At 47.3% G+C, this 14,563-nt stretch overlaps 1 protein-coding gene across 2 annotated transcripts in view; it reads right to left on the bottom strand.

Annotated features, from left to right (window-relative positions):
* Positions 1-14,563, bottom strand: part of LOC147604399 (uncharacterized) — a 92,665-nt gene that overhangs the window by 33,195 nt on the left and 44,907 nt on the right. For both annotated transcript variants that reach the window (XM_086795242.1, XM_086795243.1), the window contains exons 18-20: positions 8,367-8,450; positions 8,156-8,236; positions 7,899-8,041 (exon numbers count right to left, since the gene is read on the bottom strand). In XM_086795242.1, the coding sequence (XP_086651368.1) occupies positions 7,899-8,041; positions 8,156-8,236; positions 8,367-8,450 (308 nt within the window). The remainder of the gene's footprint in view (positions 1-7,898; positions 8,042-8,155; positions 8,237-8,366; positions 8,451-14,563) is intronic.

The raw sequence follows: 14,563 nt of genomic DNA, 5'->3' as shown, positions 1-14,563 counted from the left end.
TATCCCTCACCTGGAGCTTGTGATCTTGGGCTAATCCTCATATAAAAAATCCACACAAAGTCGTAGCATCCATATGGCCTGCCCAAGACTACAACTCCCTAAAGTGTTGTACGTATGTGTCAAAAGGCATATTCTTCAAGTCCAAGTCTCCAAACTTGGCCACTACATCAAATTCATCCTCCGCCTGAAGGAACTCTTCTTAAACTGTCTCTCGAAATCTGCCCAAGTACTACGTTTGTTTTGCAACTTCCGCCACCAAGTCAAAGCCTTCTCCTTAAAGAGACCTCGAACCAAACCATCTGGATCTTCCGGGCATCTGGAAAAGGATGAAACTCAAAGTGAACATTCCATCGATTCAGCAAGGAGTCAACAACCTCCTGAGTCCGCTCCTTCTTCTTCTCCCCCCCCCAAAGACATCCGGGGTGAAAGAGGACGCTGTGTTGACACTGATGTTGAAGTAGTACCAACAACCGCCTTCTGCAGGAGAGAGAGCGTCTCCCTCACAGCCAGGATCTGTGCCCAAATATTGGTTAACTGGCGGTCAAGATATGTGTTGGCCTCCTGTTCAAAGTCATCTCCCCTTTCCGGTGCATGGCCCTCTTCCACAAGGTGGTCATCCTCATGATCTAACACATCATCAACAAAGCATAGAGCATCTGTAATTGCACAAAAAAGAAGGTAGTATGCTGTCCTAGTCAAGTAAAAGTGTCCAAATCTCCCAAAAACTATGGAGAATTGCAGGTTGCTAACGCTTGCTATGCATGATGATGGAGAGAAGAATAAACTTGCTCTTTATATGTAGGCTGAGTATGCTTTTGTTTTTTTTTGTTTCTAAAGCTTTCTTACTTTTGAGTTTCATTAGAAAAAAAAAAACTTCTACTGATATGCTTTTTTTTTTAATGGCCTCCCCAGCCTTTTTGGTAAAAAACAGCACGTTATTCAGGCCATGTGCTTTTTTGTTTTTAAAAACGATCAGCTGATTGAACAATGAATCGTTTTGTTAAAAACACAGGTTTGAAGAAAATACAGCACACCATCTTCTCCCTCTCTCTGCCGACTAAAGCTAAACTGCCACCTCCTATGTAGGTTTCCGTGGCTCTCTTGTGCACCTACCTGATCCTCCACACACGTGCCTATTCTATGTGACTGTAGGCTGCATGCTTACAGTCCTACATAGGGTACATATGGTCTTGTGGAGAAGCAAACATACACATAAGCCATGGGCTTCTCAAGCAAGAGAGATGTCTACACATGGGTCTCAACACAAAATCCATGACCCTAGTTCTTGCATATCCAGAATTCAGCATACTCCCTCGTCCTCACAATTCCCTCTTACCCTCTGAACCATACGCAACAGAAGACCATAAAAGCACCAACACCCAAACCATAAAAACAACATCAAAAAGAATACCTAGGCTTCACGACACAATTTCCTACGATGCCAAAGACACGCAAACCTTGCTTTGCTTCCGCACGAAACCTTCGAAATGACGAAACGACAAAACAGACGAAACTTTTCATGTTACTATGGCACCGACCACGTCATCAACATACTTGTTTGATATTGTATTCATTAGTTGTATTGGTCCTGGCTTGGAAGAGCCCGTGGATTGTTCTTGAAATAAATTCATGAAAAGGGGGCGAGGCCTGTTCCCCGCTCAATGTGGTGTCCTGTGTGAAAACCCTATACCCTTCTCTCTCTCTATCTATATCTCTTGGACACGTGGTTATCACAATAACCTTTATTAATGTTGAACCTTAGCCACCCATTCTAATCCCAGGGCTCCCGTAACCCTGTTGGATAAGTCCCTAACCCCAAGGGTTAGTGCTAGGTACATAACACCACTATATGGATGTCCTCCGGGGTCTCCTAGGTCCTGAAGAAGCTGGTGATGGTTGGCTAGCGAGGGAGGGGTCGGGGTGGCTAGGGCCAAAGCTCTCTCAAGAAAGTGTCCTTGTGTCTGTGGAGTTCAAGCATGAAGGGCCCTACGCAACAGTGGTCTGGAAAGTCAATGATCTTGGAATGTAGGCCAAATCCCTCATGGAATAAACAATGAAACCTCCCACAGATCTCATAGTATACTAGGCAGCGACATATGTAATCTCAACCTCTCTGTGGCATAATCTGTAGATCCTCTCCTCCCTGAGTCTTCATGTGAGCTCCTCGGCTCTGAAGACGCGCTCTGCTCGCCCTGTCTCCACTCTGAGGTGGTGGGATGAAACCCATATCTGGCCAATCGCAATCCGCATGGCATGGGACATGTGAACACTCACGTAGCCCGAGTCCATCCTCCGTGAGCCTGAGGAAGTGATCTCTGTAGAAGTGCATCTACAATGGAAGCTCCGAAGGTGTGATCCATGTGCATTGGGGGAGAGAGAGAGAGAGAGAGAGATTAACATCTTCAAAAGATCCAAAGGGTCTACGAGACCAAAAAGTAATACAATAGCTCCATGAAAATATTGATCCATGAGAAATGAAATGAAATGAAATGTTATATTAACGTCTTCAAAAGGCCATAATGACCTATGAGACCAAAAGTTACATCATGGTGGATCTGATACAATGTCTGGATAAAAAAACCCAGAAAATGAAAAATAAAGATGATACTACTGGCACCTAGAAAATGAAACTGGAACTGGAATATAGTGAGGGGAGGGTACGCTATGGAGGTGAGTGGAATATAGTGAGGGGATACAATATCATGTGGGACGGAGGGGTACACTATGGAGGTGCCTCCATCTCATAATATGTGCCGCATCGGACACTGGCGGATCTCCTCAATATCCTCTGTGGTCAACACCCTGACTGGGTGTCCGGCATGCCTCACAAGAATAATCCGAATCTGCCGCCCGCTGCAACCTCCGTCTATGCTGGGATGCCCTCCTCCGTAGTCGTGGGCGTCTGAACCACCCAAGCTCAGTCGCACGATCAATCAGTGTACCCCTGGCGTGGGCGGTATCCATGTCCTGCTGCTGCTGTGGTCCATCTGGCGCAGTGATGGCTGGACTAAAGAAATCTGTAATGTGCCTCTGAGTCTGGCTCTCTGTGCGCCTAAGCAGGCTATCTCTATGTCTCCGCAGCTCCAGCAAGAACAATCCCAAACACCTCTGGTCCTGGTACCCCATGACTCTGGAAAGTGGTCCAAAACCCTCTCTGAATAAACAGTGGAAACGACCACGTATCTCATAGTATGCAGTACAATGGCATATATAATGCAGCTCTGTCTCTGGCTCCCCATGGCATACTCGGCATATCCTGGCCTCAACTGGTATACCTCTATATCGGCCAATCTCAATCTCAAGCTGGTGTGAGGATGTGCGAATCTGACCAATAGCGCATCGTACTGCATGAGACAAGTGTACATCCATGTAACTGGGTCTGATCACAAAACCATCTGCTGTGAGCTGAAGAAAATGCTCTCTGTAGAAAGCCATCTTCGTGCCCAGCTCCTCAGTCGGCTGTATCCATGTCCTCCTAATGTCCAGCTGAACTAAATCCTAGCGGATGAGTCTGGTAATCTCTGTCCGTGTGAGAGTGAGAGAGGGTGCCTCCAGAGAATACTGGAAGGGAGGCAATCTGTCCATGCTAAAACCATGTGCCTGGAACCAAGATGTCATCTGTCCATACCAACAAGCCGTGTCTCCCTGTAAAGCTAACTGTCGGGAGGACTCCAGGGCGGCGAGGCGTGCATATCTGTCTCGGGGGAGATCCCACAAGCCATGTATGTAGGAGACTGATCTCGTAAGAGCCTCAATCACCAGAGGGGCAGCCGCCAGCTCCGCTCGAATAATCTCATGAGGTACCACGGCCTTGGCTCTAATAATCCTAGCAATCATAGATACCAAAGGCCTCTCCATACCTCTCCACCCGCCTGCGCTGTGATGGCCCACTGAAGGTCCCCATATCTGCACTCCATAAAGCATAGCTGATGTCACTAGAGTGTCAAAAAGCCAAAGTTTCGTTCGAGGTTCCTGAAACTGAACCTGCGAACACATCCTCTCCAAACCACCCAGGGCTGCATGTGCTCTAGTCAATCTAGTCTCTGCTGCTCTCCTCATCGAAAACACTGGTCCACTGAATACTACCCCAAGATATGTATATGCATCTGTATACTCCACAATCTCTTGCCCATATGTAAATGTGGAAGCTGATCGCCTAACCCACTGTGGCATGGTGTTAAACACCATAACCTTGGTTTTGCCAAGGTTGACAGACAATCCACTATCATGTGCAAACTCATGTAAAGCATCCAGATGACGCTGCATACCCTCAGGGGAGTCAGAGATCAACACAATATCATCAGCATATAACAATAGTGGGATCCATGTACCTGCTAGCTGGGCTCCTCTGTCCCCCAATCTCTCAATGTAGTCAGAAGCCTCATCCACATACATACCAAACAGTGAAGGAGATAACGGGCAACCTTGCTTCACTCCTATAGTGGAGTGAACCAAAGTTGAGACCCCCTCTGGGGTGCGTACCTGTCCTGCAACTGATCTATATAAAGCCATAATCCCCCATATGAGCTCTGTGGGTACCCCCATCTCTTGTAATCGCCTCATCAATCTGGCTCTGGGCACTGTATCAAATGCTTTGCGGAAGTCCACAAAGCTACAATAAATCCGTCGCCCATGCGACCTGCCCTCCTCAATAATGGCCCGTAGAGTCAAGATGTGGTCAAGAGTAGAGAAACCTCTCCTGAACCCTGCATGTCCCTATGCTCGAATGCCAACTCTCTCTGCCCATCTACTCAACTGCTGCTCAAGAATGGATGCATACAATCGTGCTAGTGTGTGACCAATCATAATAGTGCGATAATTACCTGGCTCCATAGGGTCCCCTGACTTGAAGATAGGCACGATGGTGGACCTACTCCAAGTCTCGGGTAAGCCTTCGCACATAGCACGATTGAACATCACTGCTAGAAGCTCTGCCAGCATGTCTCTCACATGAATAAAGTGCTCAGCGACCAATCCATCATGATCATATGCTCTCCCAGTCTTCATCCTATCAATGGCCTTCCTTACCATCTCTGCGGTAAAGAAAGTACATGTCTGTGGGCATGGTGCTGGCGGGTCAGGAAGAGGTGTCTGTCCAGGAACTGTATATAGAGATGCTGCATAACTACCCCAGACCTCTGTAGAAGTGATGGCCAAAGCAGGGGAGGACTCATGAAACAGACGCCAAGCCTCCCTCGAATCCTGGCTCAAGAACAGCTGGTATAATTCCTGCTCTAGCTGAGCAAGGAAGGCCCGCTTCTTCCTTCGCACAAGGCGTCGGAAGGCAATACGTGACTGTCGGTGAGTAGTGACTCCCAAAGCAACCTCCCGCTGCAGTCGGGCTCTGGTCTCTCTGCACTCCTCATCATACCAACTGTTCTGGGGCATACATCTAGAACGATGTCTCTGTCCAGGCTGAGTATGTGGATATGCCTCTCTCGCTGCATCATGTAAAGTCTTTGTCAGTATATGGGTCAACTCCTCCAAAGGTCTCCCTGGCTCCTCTGTGTACAGACGTCTATAAATCCCATCTGTGTAGACAGCATCAGTCTCTGAGGTAAAAGTATATCGAGTGTGATCTGCCCCTAGTGTCCTCTGAGCTGTGGTAAAGTGAAAAGAGATAGTCAATGTCAACAATGCATGATCCACTACTACCCCAATGGGCCGAGATCCAACTCTGAAGTCCTCAATGCATGAAACAAAGCTGGGCATAGCCATAACATAATCCACTGTGCTAGCACCATGTCTATGTGGAAAGCAAGTAAATCCAGCTGCTGACGGAAACCTCTGCAAGCCATTAAGTATGGCCAACCCATGTGCAGTCCCCATATCTACCAAATATCTCCCATACTCTGTGCACTCCACATCCTGTGAGCGTCTGTCTAATCCCATATCCAGAGTGTCCAGCTCTCTCAGCATCTCCTCCGAGGTATCATAAAAGGCTGTCTGGCGGTTGCCCGTCCGGGCATTAAAGTCCCCTAACAGGATGATGTCTCCATCCCTAGAGAACTCCCATATGTCATCATCTAGCACAGAGAAAGGAGACTGCCCTCTAGGTGCTGCATATGTCGATGTACTAGGAGAAAAATAGCATATGGCAATATACAGGAATCTGCCTGTGTCGGCCCTCAGTCTCACCCACATATATCTGGCCTGATCATCTCTCCGAACGATGTGTAGAAGCGGTTGCAGCTCCTCCCTGAAAAGAACTGCCACCCCTCCTGATCCTCTACTACTGTGTACCGATCTCGTCCCTACTCTGCAAGCTGTCTCCCATCTGTATCCTGTCACCTGTGGCATCATCTGGCCAGGGGCCTGGTGAGTCTCCGAGTAGAAGACTATATCTCTATCTCTAAAGCTGTCCTCAAAGGCACCTACATCAAGTCTGAGGGATCCATTGCAGTTCCAGGCTGCCAGCTTTAATTTGGTCCCATAGGTCTCGCACCGTCATGTAGAGCGTCGCTCCACGATGACCACCCTCCCTTCTCTATAAAATGCTATCTTTCCCTTTTCTCTTGCCACTCTAATCTCTGCCATAACTTCCTTCATATGTGCAAGCTGTGAAAGAGTAAGATCATCACCAAGAAAAATGCCTGTATTCTTTAAAGTGGGTCGTCTCTTCAAGAACTCCTTCTTTGCCTCAATAGAGGGGAAGCGAAGTATGAGAGCTCTTTCCTTTGATGTTTCCCCGTTGCCTCCGCTTTTTTTGCCCACTCTCCAGGCCTTTGCGTGGGCCGGACTGTCAATCCCCATCAACATCATAAGCTCTTTTACCTCCTCTTCAACTTTATCCCCGTCTTTAAGGCCGGTAATCCTCACATGCAAAGCACGTGTACGTCTTCGTTGTTCCTCTTCCAAAGTCATGTTGATGATTGTAGGTGTAGGGGTTGTTATCTCCTTACCTTTACCCTTCTTGGCGACCTCTATCCACTTCTCCGCTTCATCCATCTTCTTTTGCGTCTTGGTGATGACTTCCACCCATGAGGAAGTCTTTGCCTCGTTTTGCTTCTCTTCTTCCTTAATTGCCCGTACTTGTTCCTTGATAACCTTGAGCTCTTCTATCATGGATGGCTGAATTTCACCTTCTTCAAGTCCACCATTTGCCTTGGCCTCTGCAAGCTCCCTCTGAAGAGCTGAAATTACGCCTTTGAGCGTGTTGACTTCCCCGTGAAGGTCTTTGACTTCCGCTATGAGGTCCTCCTTCTCCTCTTTCCACCGCTTACCCTCATTGAATACCATTTGGAGAAAGTTGGCTTTCTCCTTCCACCATCCCTCCATCTCTGCCTTCCATTCCTTCATTTCCTTTTCCACATTTGTTATCCTCTTGTTTGAGAGAGAGAGAGAGAGAGAGAGAGAGAGAGAGTTTTATTAACGTCTATGAAAGACCCCAAGGGTCTATGAAGACCATCAATAATACAATGGTACCATGGATATACGGAGCCATGGAAAGGAAATGAAAAAACAGAAAAAAGACACCTATGTGTGTATACATCCAGATAGCAAATGATTATCCTATGATCCCTTTTCAGACACTACAAATCTCAGGGAAGAAACAGGGTCAGGCCTCTGTGATCATGTTGGCAGAGAACCTCCTGGATCTGCCTCTGTGTGGTGGTGGAGGGTCCTGATGTTCTCGATCGGGGGCATCCTGCTTGTTGGGCTCTCTCCATAAGAACTCCCCTGGGGCGTGGAGCTGGAGCGCGGCTATGGGTGGTGGGCTGCAGCCATCCAAATGTTTTGAAAAAAAAATTATGGAAATGGAGCATTTATGAAACCAAATATAAGAAGCAAGGAAGAATGCTGCATTCAAGCTCCAAGAGAAATAAGCAACTAGGCCAGAAAGATGGATAAAAAGGAAGTTGCCACAAGTAGCCTTTTGACTCTCTTAATTTAATCACCTGTTTTGCCGAATCGAATTCACATCAACGGCTGCTTGAAGATGTGGCAAAGTGTCATTGGCTTTGATTTTTCCCAGCAAACACTGTTCCTCTTGTTCATGGGGCAAAATCTCCCCTGGGACCTTTCGCCTTTTTGGTGATTCCTAAGAGACAGATAATATCATTCATGCAATAAAAACCTTCTGCTTGAAGAAATTCAGATTGAAGATGATTTGAGCCTTGAGATCCAGAAACATCAGGTGTTAGACAACACCAACCTTCGCTAAAGCTTGTAGTGCTTTCAATGTAAGGACTGCAGCTTTGTGATTCCTACGGGCACAACATTGAGTGATAGCTGCCTATAGACATTCAGCACACAGTACACCCAATAGCCCTTAATAAGTGATAAAGTTTTCCATGTTTAAGAATCCTTGAAGTGAAGTCTTAGAAAAAATAACTTCCAAACATTTTCTGCTTCTGGATGGGCACCTGGTATCCAAACTGCTGACACCACAAGTGCCAATATTTAACTTTCTTTTGATTTTTGCAATAGCATTTTACGCTTGTAACTTTCTGAAAAGTTGACCACCAAAAAATAAAGATTTAGAAACATTCAAACCTTTTCTACAAGGTACGAACAATCAAACCCAAAAACACATACTTTTCTGGTTTCATATGAAAAAACAAAAACAAATGTGCGGCCTCTCCATTTCTAGAAAAGATTCTGCAAACTGAATACAAGAGCTCTTCTATTGTAAATGTTTTCTGTTCATCGGTGTAAGAGCCTTGCACCCAACCATACAATTAGTATGTGGGCTGTATCTTACTAGATGGAGGAAAGAGTCAAGTTCCCTCAATAGCTTCTACACATTTGCCGTATTAAATAGGCCACAATAATAGGAGTTTTTCATCATTGCAAAAGTTAACAGATATGAAGTAGACACGTTAATTGTCTTGATCTGAACCAAAAAAGACAGCTCTAACATGCACATCAACCATGGCATACAAGATATAGAGGCGCGGTGGAATGCAGATTTGAAGAGCTGCCTAGGCCAATTTGAGCTTTTACTAGTGCATTTTCAAAGCCACTTGAAAATGGAACTGGTAATGTACACACACTAAACTTTTTGTGCACAAAGCAGAAATCTACTAGATTGCACAATTTTTTTTCAGAAAAGAGAATTCTATTAAGTAAAATAAAGTCATACACAGGGAGATCTCAACCAATCGGGGGCACTATGTTGCCATAAAAGCCCGACAAGAAGATACCATGGTTCCACTCTCTCATAAATCTGCTGTATTTTGTTTGCACAGCTCTAGAAAATTCTTGTAGGTGGGCCCAGGTGGCCAAAAGAGTGTGAACCATGTCACTCCACTGCAAATACACTAGATGTCATAAACACGAATACCCTCAAAGGCCTCAGAGCATCTGGTCTTCCAGATATGCCACGGCGTGATACTAGCAATAATCTCCCAGGTGGTGTTGATACTCAGCGGAGGTGGTGTATATTGTAACTAGGGAATCCTGAAGCAAACATCTCTCAGCTATACACTTACGGACAAGTATAACAGAATCTGCTCCCGTGCCCTCAAAAAGAAGATGTGGCTATGTCCTCCGGGAGGAGAGTTCTGGCTCCCCAGATCTCTGATGCACAGAACTACAGGACAATGGTCTAAGTTTGAGGTGCCTGGAGCAATGAAGATAATGTCACCTCTACAAGTTCCCAATCCTTGACATAATAATGGTCTAAGCGGGCATAAATATAACTTGCACCACTCCTCCAATTACTCCAAGAAAAGAGGAGTGAATATGGCTTCCTATGGAAATCATCCTGTAACGAATAATCCATGAAAGGAAAAGATAAATCTCTTAGGATGCCCTTTCAAGTAGGTGAATGATGCCTTCATGTCCCCCCTTCTTATCCACGGTTGCTCAACCATGTTGAAGTCACCTCCAACGATTCAATGATCTGCCGCAAACAGTTGGAGTTTGAGTACATGAATGAGGGAGACTCAATGGACAACTTCTTGACCAAGATCAAAGATTTTAAGGAGTAGCTTGCTAGTGTGGATGAGATATGTCTTGATAGTACATTGGTGCCCACAGTTCTCAATGCATTGCCGGATTCTTATTAGAGTTTTGCCTCTACCCTTAGACTCATGATAAAGGGAAATCAAAATTCCCTTACATTTGATGAGCTGGTTTCAGTACTCTTGCAAGAAGAGCAATCTAGGCAAAATAGATCTGTTATGTGTGTTGGTGAGACCAAGCTTTTGTTCCTAGTCAGAAAGGCGACGGTAAGCTTCTGAGATTCCAAAAAAGAATTCTTTCTCCTCCGAGGTTAGGAGCATACACATTCACCACACCAATTTTCAATCCACCCTGCATAAGCATAATTCACTGTGCTCTAGCATGGATAATAACTCCATGACCAATCATATAAGGAATAGATCAAAACAGCCAGGACGAAAACCTAAGGTAAAAAAAAAACAAGCAACGGCTATGGCATGACCGCGAGCTCCCCGAACCCTGAATCGCTTCCTTCCTCCATCGCTGCGCCCCTCCCTCTTCCATCGCTGCCTGAATCGTTCCCTTCTGCCTCTGATCCTCTCTGCCTTCGCTTCCTTCCTCCTTCGCTGCGCCCATTCGCTTTTCTTCCTGCTTCGCCACCTTTCCTCCTCCGCCTCCCCTGCCCTAGCCCTCCTGTTGATCGTTTCGCCTCCCCTCCCCTAATTGCCTCCCATCCTTCCTCCGCCTCTTCCCTCAGCGCAGCGCTGTTGTGCTGCCCCTCCCCCGCCCCTCTTTGCCTTTGTGTCCAACCTCTTCCCCTTGCTTCCCTTTTCTTTTTGCTGTTCCCTTTTCCACCCTCCTTTCCTTTCCTCCGCCTCATTGCCTTCCTCTTCCCCTTGGTTTGGATTGCTCCTCATCCGGGTTCAAGTCGGCGTTTTTCTTCGATTAGCATCATGGCTAATCATTCTCCCTCGGCCGGGCGAACCATTGTTTTCTTCGAAGCCGAGCTCGCGGTCCTCTACGCCGAAATAGAGAAAGACTCCAAAACGACCCTCATTGCCAGAATCTTTGGATCTCACCCGTCCCGTCTCCAGGCTCGGGATTGGGTCCTGGCGGCTCTGCCCTCCGACCTCGCTCTACGCTTTTGAGATGTCAGGTTGCTTGGAAGAGGTTTCTTCCAAGTGGATTTTGATTCTGAGGACGCAGCCTCAGAGGTTTTGAAGGGCAACCCTTTGCCATTGGGCCCGAGGAAGATATTCTTTCTTCCCTACTCTAGCTACTTTGACCCTGTTGAGGAAGACCGGAACCGTTTCCCGATTACTCTCAGATTTCCAGGTCTTCCGCACGCATATTGGCCTATGTTAGAGGCCATCGGGTCTGCCTTTGCGCTTGTTCTTCAAGTGCCCCCCCTTCACGCCTTGCCTTGCCGACATCTTCTGCCCAGGTGGTCACTACCTCAGCGGATGCTGTCCCCAGGGTCATGGTTCTTGCCCGTGACATTGAGCTCTTTGAGGACTATGTTTTGCTTCCGGGCCCTTGTGGCCCTTTGAAGCAACGTATGGAGATTGCAGGTAAACCCGATCAGTGCCAGGTTTGTCACCACCAACAGGGTCACTTTGCTCAAGATTGTCCTCAGGCTCGAGGTCGCAGGAGGCCTCGTGAGCGTGCCTCTCAAGCGCCACCTCCCTTGGTTCCTTCCCGTCCTTCAGTCCGCCAGGTGTGGCGTGCTGTCTCTCACACCGGCCCCCCTAGTGCGATTGATGGGAAGGCTTCCTCGGATCATGTACAGATAGATGATGTTTCTGGTCAGAGGGATGTGTCAGCTGATGCATCTTTGCAGAGAGATGATATTTCAGATCAGGATGACTTTGTGGAGTCCTCTCTACTTGGAGGGGGCAATATGCAGGATGTTCAACACAGTGGGGATCATGTATTGCAAGATTTTCAGCATGATGCCATTGCCCTTGATGCCCCGCAAGGCAACCAGGTTTCTCGTACATATGCAGGGCCATCATTATCATAGCATTGCCTTGTCTAAGAAGCAGGAGGCTCTGGACAAGGAGAGAGCTATTAGGCGTAGGATTGCTACTCTTCACAGGGAACATGAAAAGCATCCTCATGCAACTTGGATTACAGACCTCTTGACCACAGTTAGAGCAGAGTTGCAGTTGGCCATGGACAGGAGGGCTGAGTTCGCCTTTCATGCGAACGAGGCCTTTTGGACTCAGATGGGTGGCAGATGCAACAAAGAGTTTTTTTCAGCACACCGGCCTTCCCATAGCAGGGACTCTGTGAGGTACTTGCAGGATTCACAGGGTGAGGTTCAGATTGAGCCTGATAAGGTGAGGGATATTGCTTCAGAATTTTATCGGTCTTTGTTGAATGCAAAGGTGCCCTCCCCTCAGAGAGATGTGGCACAGCAGAAAGTTTGGAAGTGCATGCCCAGGCTCATTACAGATGCTATGTGTTCTTCCCTGGATGCCCCTTTCTCGAAGGATGAATTCCTTCACGCATTGCATGCTCTTTCCAGTGGTTCATGCCCCGGGGATGATGGTCTTTCTCCCGCCTTCTTTATTCTTTTTTGGGATCATATTGGAGATGCTATCACTGTTGCCCTCCTTTAGGAAATGTGGGTGTCGGGTATGATGCCTCCATACCTCACGGAGCGGCTGATTCACCTTATCCCCAAGAGTGGGGACAAGACTGACATCAAGCAATGGAGGCCCATCACCCTCTTTGGATCTGCATATAAAATCTTAGCTAAAGCCTTGAGTATAAGGTTGCAGCCGATTCTCCAAAGGACTATCCATGATACCCGGAATGGGTTCCTCCAAGGAAGGAGTATATTTGATAACATCTTTTCTTTCTGGGAAGCTATCGAGTGGCCAAAGGCTAGTCAGCAGCCTCTTGCCATTCTTTTGCTTGATTTTGAAAAAGCTTATGACAGAGTGGATTGGGATTTTTTGGAGGGCACTATGGCACACATGGGGTTTTCCCAAAACTGGATCAGAGGTGTCTTGCCTATACAGGGAGGCTCATAGCACTGTTTTAGCCTGTGAGGGGCGTGGTGAGCGTTTTCACATCTCCATTCAGTGAGGCAGGGCTGTCCCCTCGCCCCTTTACTGTACCTCATTGTAGCTAAGGCTATGAGCAGGTTTCTTCGGGCTGCCCCTGGTGTTGTGGGTCTCAGGCTGCCTTTATGTACGGAGGAAGAGTTATTGGACTCTGAGTTAGCAGATGATACTGCGTAGTTCCTTGAGGCTTCACATGCTTGTTTATGTGCTTTCCGGACAGCCTTGGAGGCCTTTTGTTTGGCATCAGGAGCTACTATCAATTGGCATAAGTCAGTTGGTTTTTGGATCAGTGATTCTCCTCTTGTACATGTTGGTTTTACTTGGATTGAGAGAGGATGCTCTGCTAGATACCTTGGTTGTCAGGTGGGTGTTGACATCTCCCCTGCACAACAGTTTGCTCCAGTGCTCTTAAGCATTAAAAGCAAACTTCATCACTCGAGTAGGAGGAAGCTCGACTTGGCCTCTAGAGCTTTGGTGGTTAACCAAGTTTTGCTAGCCACGACTTGGTTTATCGCTTCGTGCTGGCTTTTTCATAAGGGCTGCATTGGACAGCTTCGTCGCCTTATTCGGAACTTTCTTTGGTCAAGGCTTGATGGAAATGCACACCAGGGGGCTAGAGTTGCTTGGAAAACCATTATCAGGCCTAAGCAAGAAGGGGGATCGAATATCATTGACCCTGAGGTGCAATGTAAGGCTTTGCTGTGTAAGCTGGTTGTTAGGGGCTTTCTTCCAGGCTCTGAGCCGTGGAAGGACGTTCTCATGCAGCAAATCATGAAGTGTGTCCCTGTTCGCGGAGGTGACTGGACTCTCAGCTCACGCTTTATTTTTTTGGATGCAGTTCACCGCTCCCCTTCATCCCCCCTGGTTAGGTCCCTCCTACGGGCCTGGGATTGCCTGAGGAGTTTTTTGGTACACATCCCCCCGCGTTCAGCGGAGGAAGTTAACCAGCAGCCCATTCTGTGGAATGATTTGATCTTAGATGTGCATGGTAGGCCTCTTGGGGCAGCTATGCATATTCTATGGGCTGGCTGGGAGATGCTTTGCCCCACACTGTTGGCTTGGAAGAGGTTTCAGAGCCTCACCAAGGTACAGAGATTGGATCTCACGCAGCATTTGAGAGGCTCTAGTCGGAGGATTGCACTGATTGACACAGCCATTCCCAACCACTGGATTACTGGATCTTTCTTGGAAGACCATCATCATTCTTGGTTTGGGGTTTTTTCTGGGACAGGTGTTCCTCTTCAGGTTATGGGTCTCCCCTTGCCTAGGAAGGATGATGTACCGGTCTTTTTTTCTGTACAGGATGGATGGCAATTGGAGAGATGTGACATGCAGGACCTTATTGAGGGCCCCCAGATTCGTCTAGTCAGAGTTGTTGGTAGGTTAGGGAAGCACGTCTTTGTTGACCCCCCCCCCCCCCCCCTAGGGATGATCACAGAGACTGTTAGCCTTTGGTTGTATGGTGGCTGCCCTATCAGACATTTGCATTGGACCCCGGTGAGTGGGTGTGGAAGGATGCTTGTAATCCCTTGAAAAGCATGCCTTTTTTCAGTTATACAGTGCGGAATGCCATACATCTTATCTTGGGACACATTCAGAGT

The sequence above is a fragment of the Cibotium barometz genome, chromosome 62 (assembly GCF_041138505.1).
Source record: "Cibotium barometz isolate CiBa-2024 chromosome 62, ASM4113850v1, whole genome shotgun sequence".
Taxonomy (NCBI): Eukaryota; Viridiplantae; Streptophyta; class Polypodiopsida; order Cyatheales; family Cibotiaceae; genus Cibotium; species Cibotium barometz.
The sequence above is the reverse complement of the archived record's forward strand: the minus strand, read 5'-3'. Positions and strand labels throughout refer to the sequence as shown.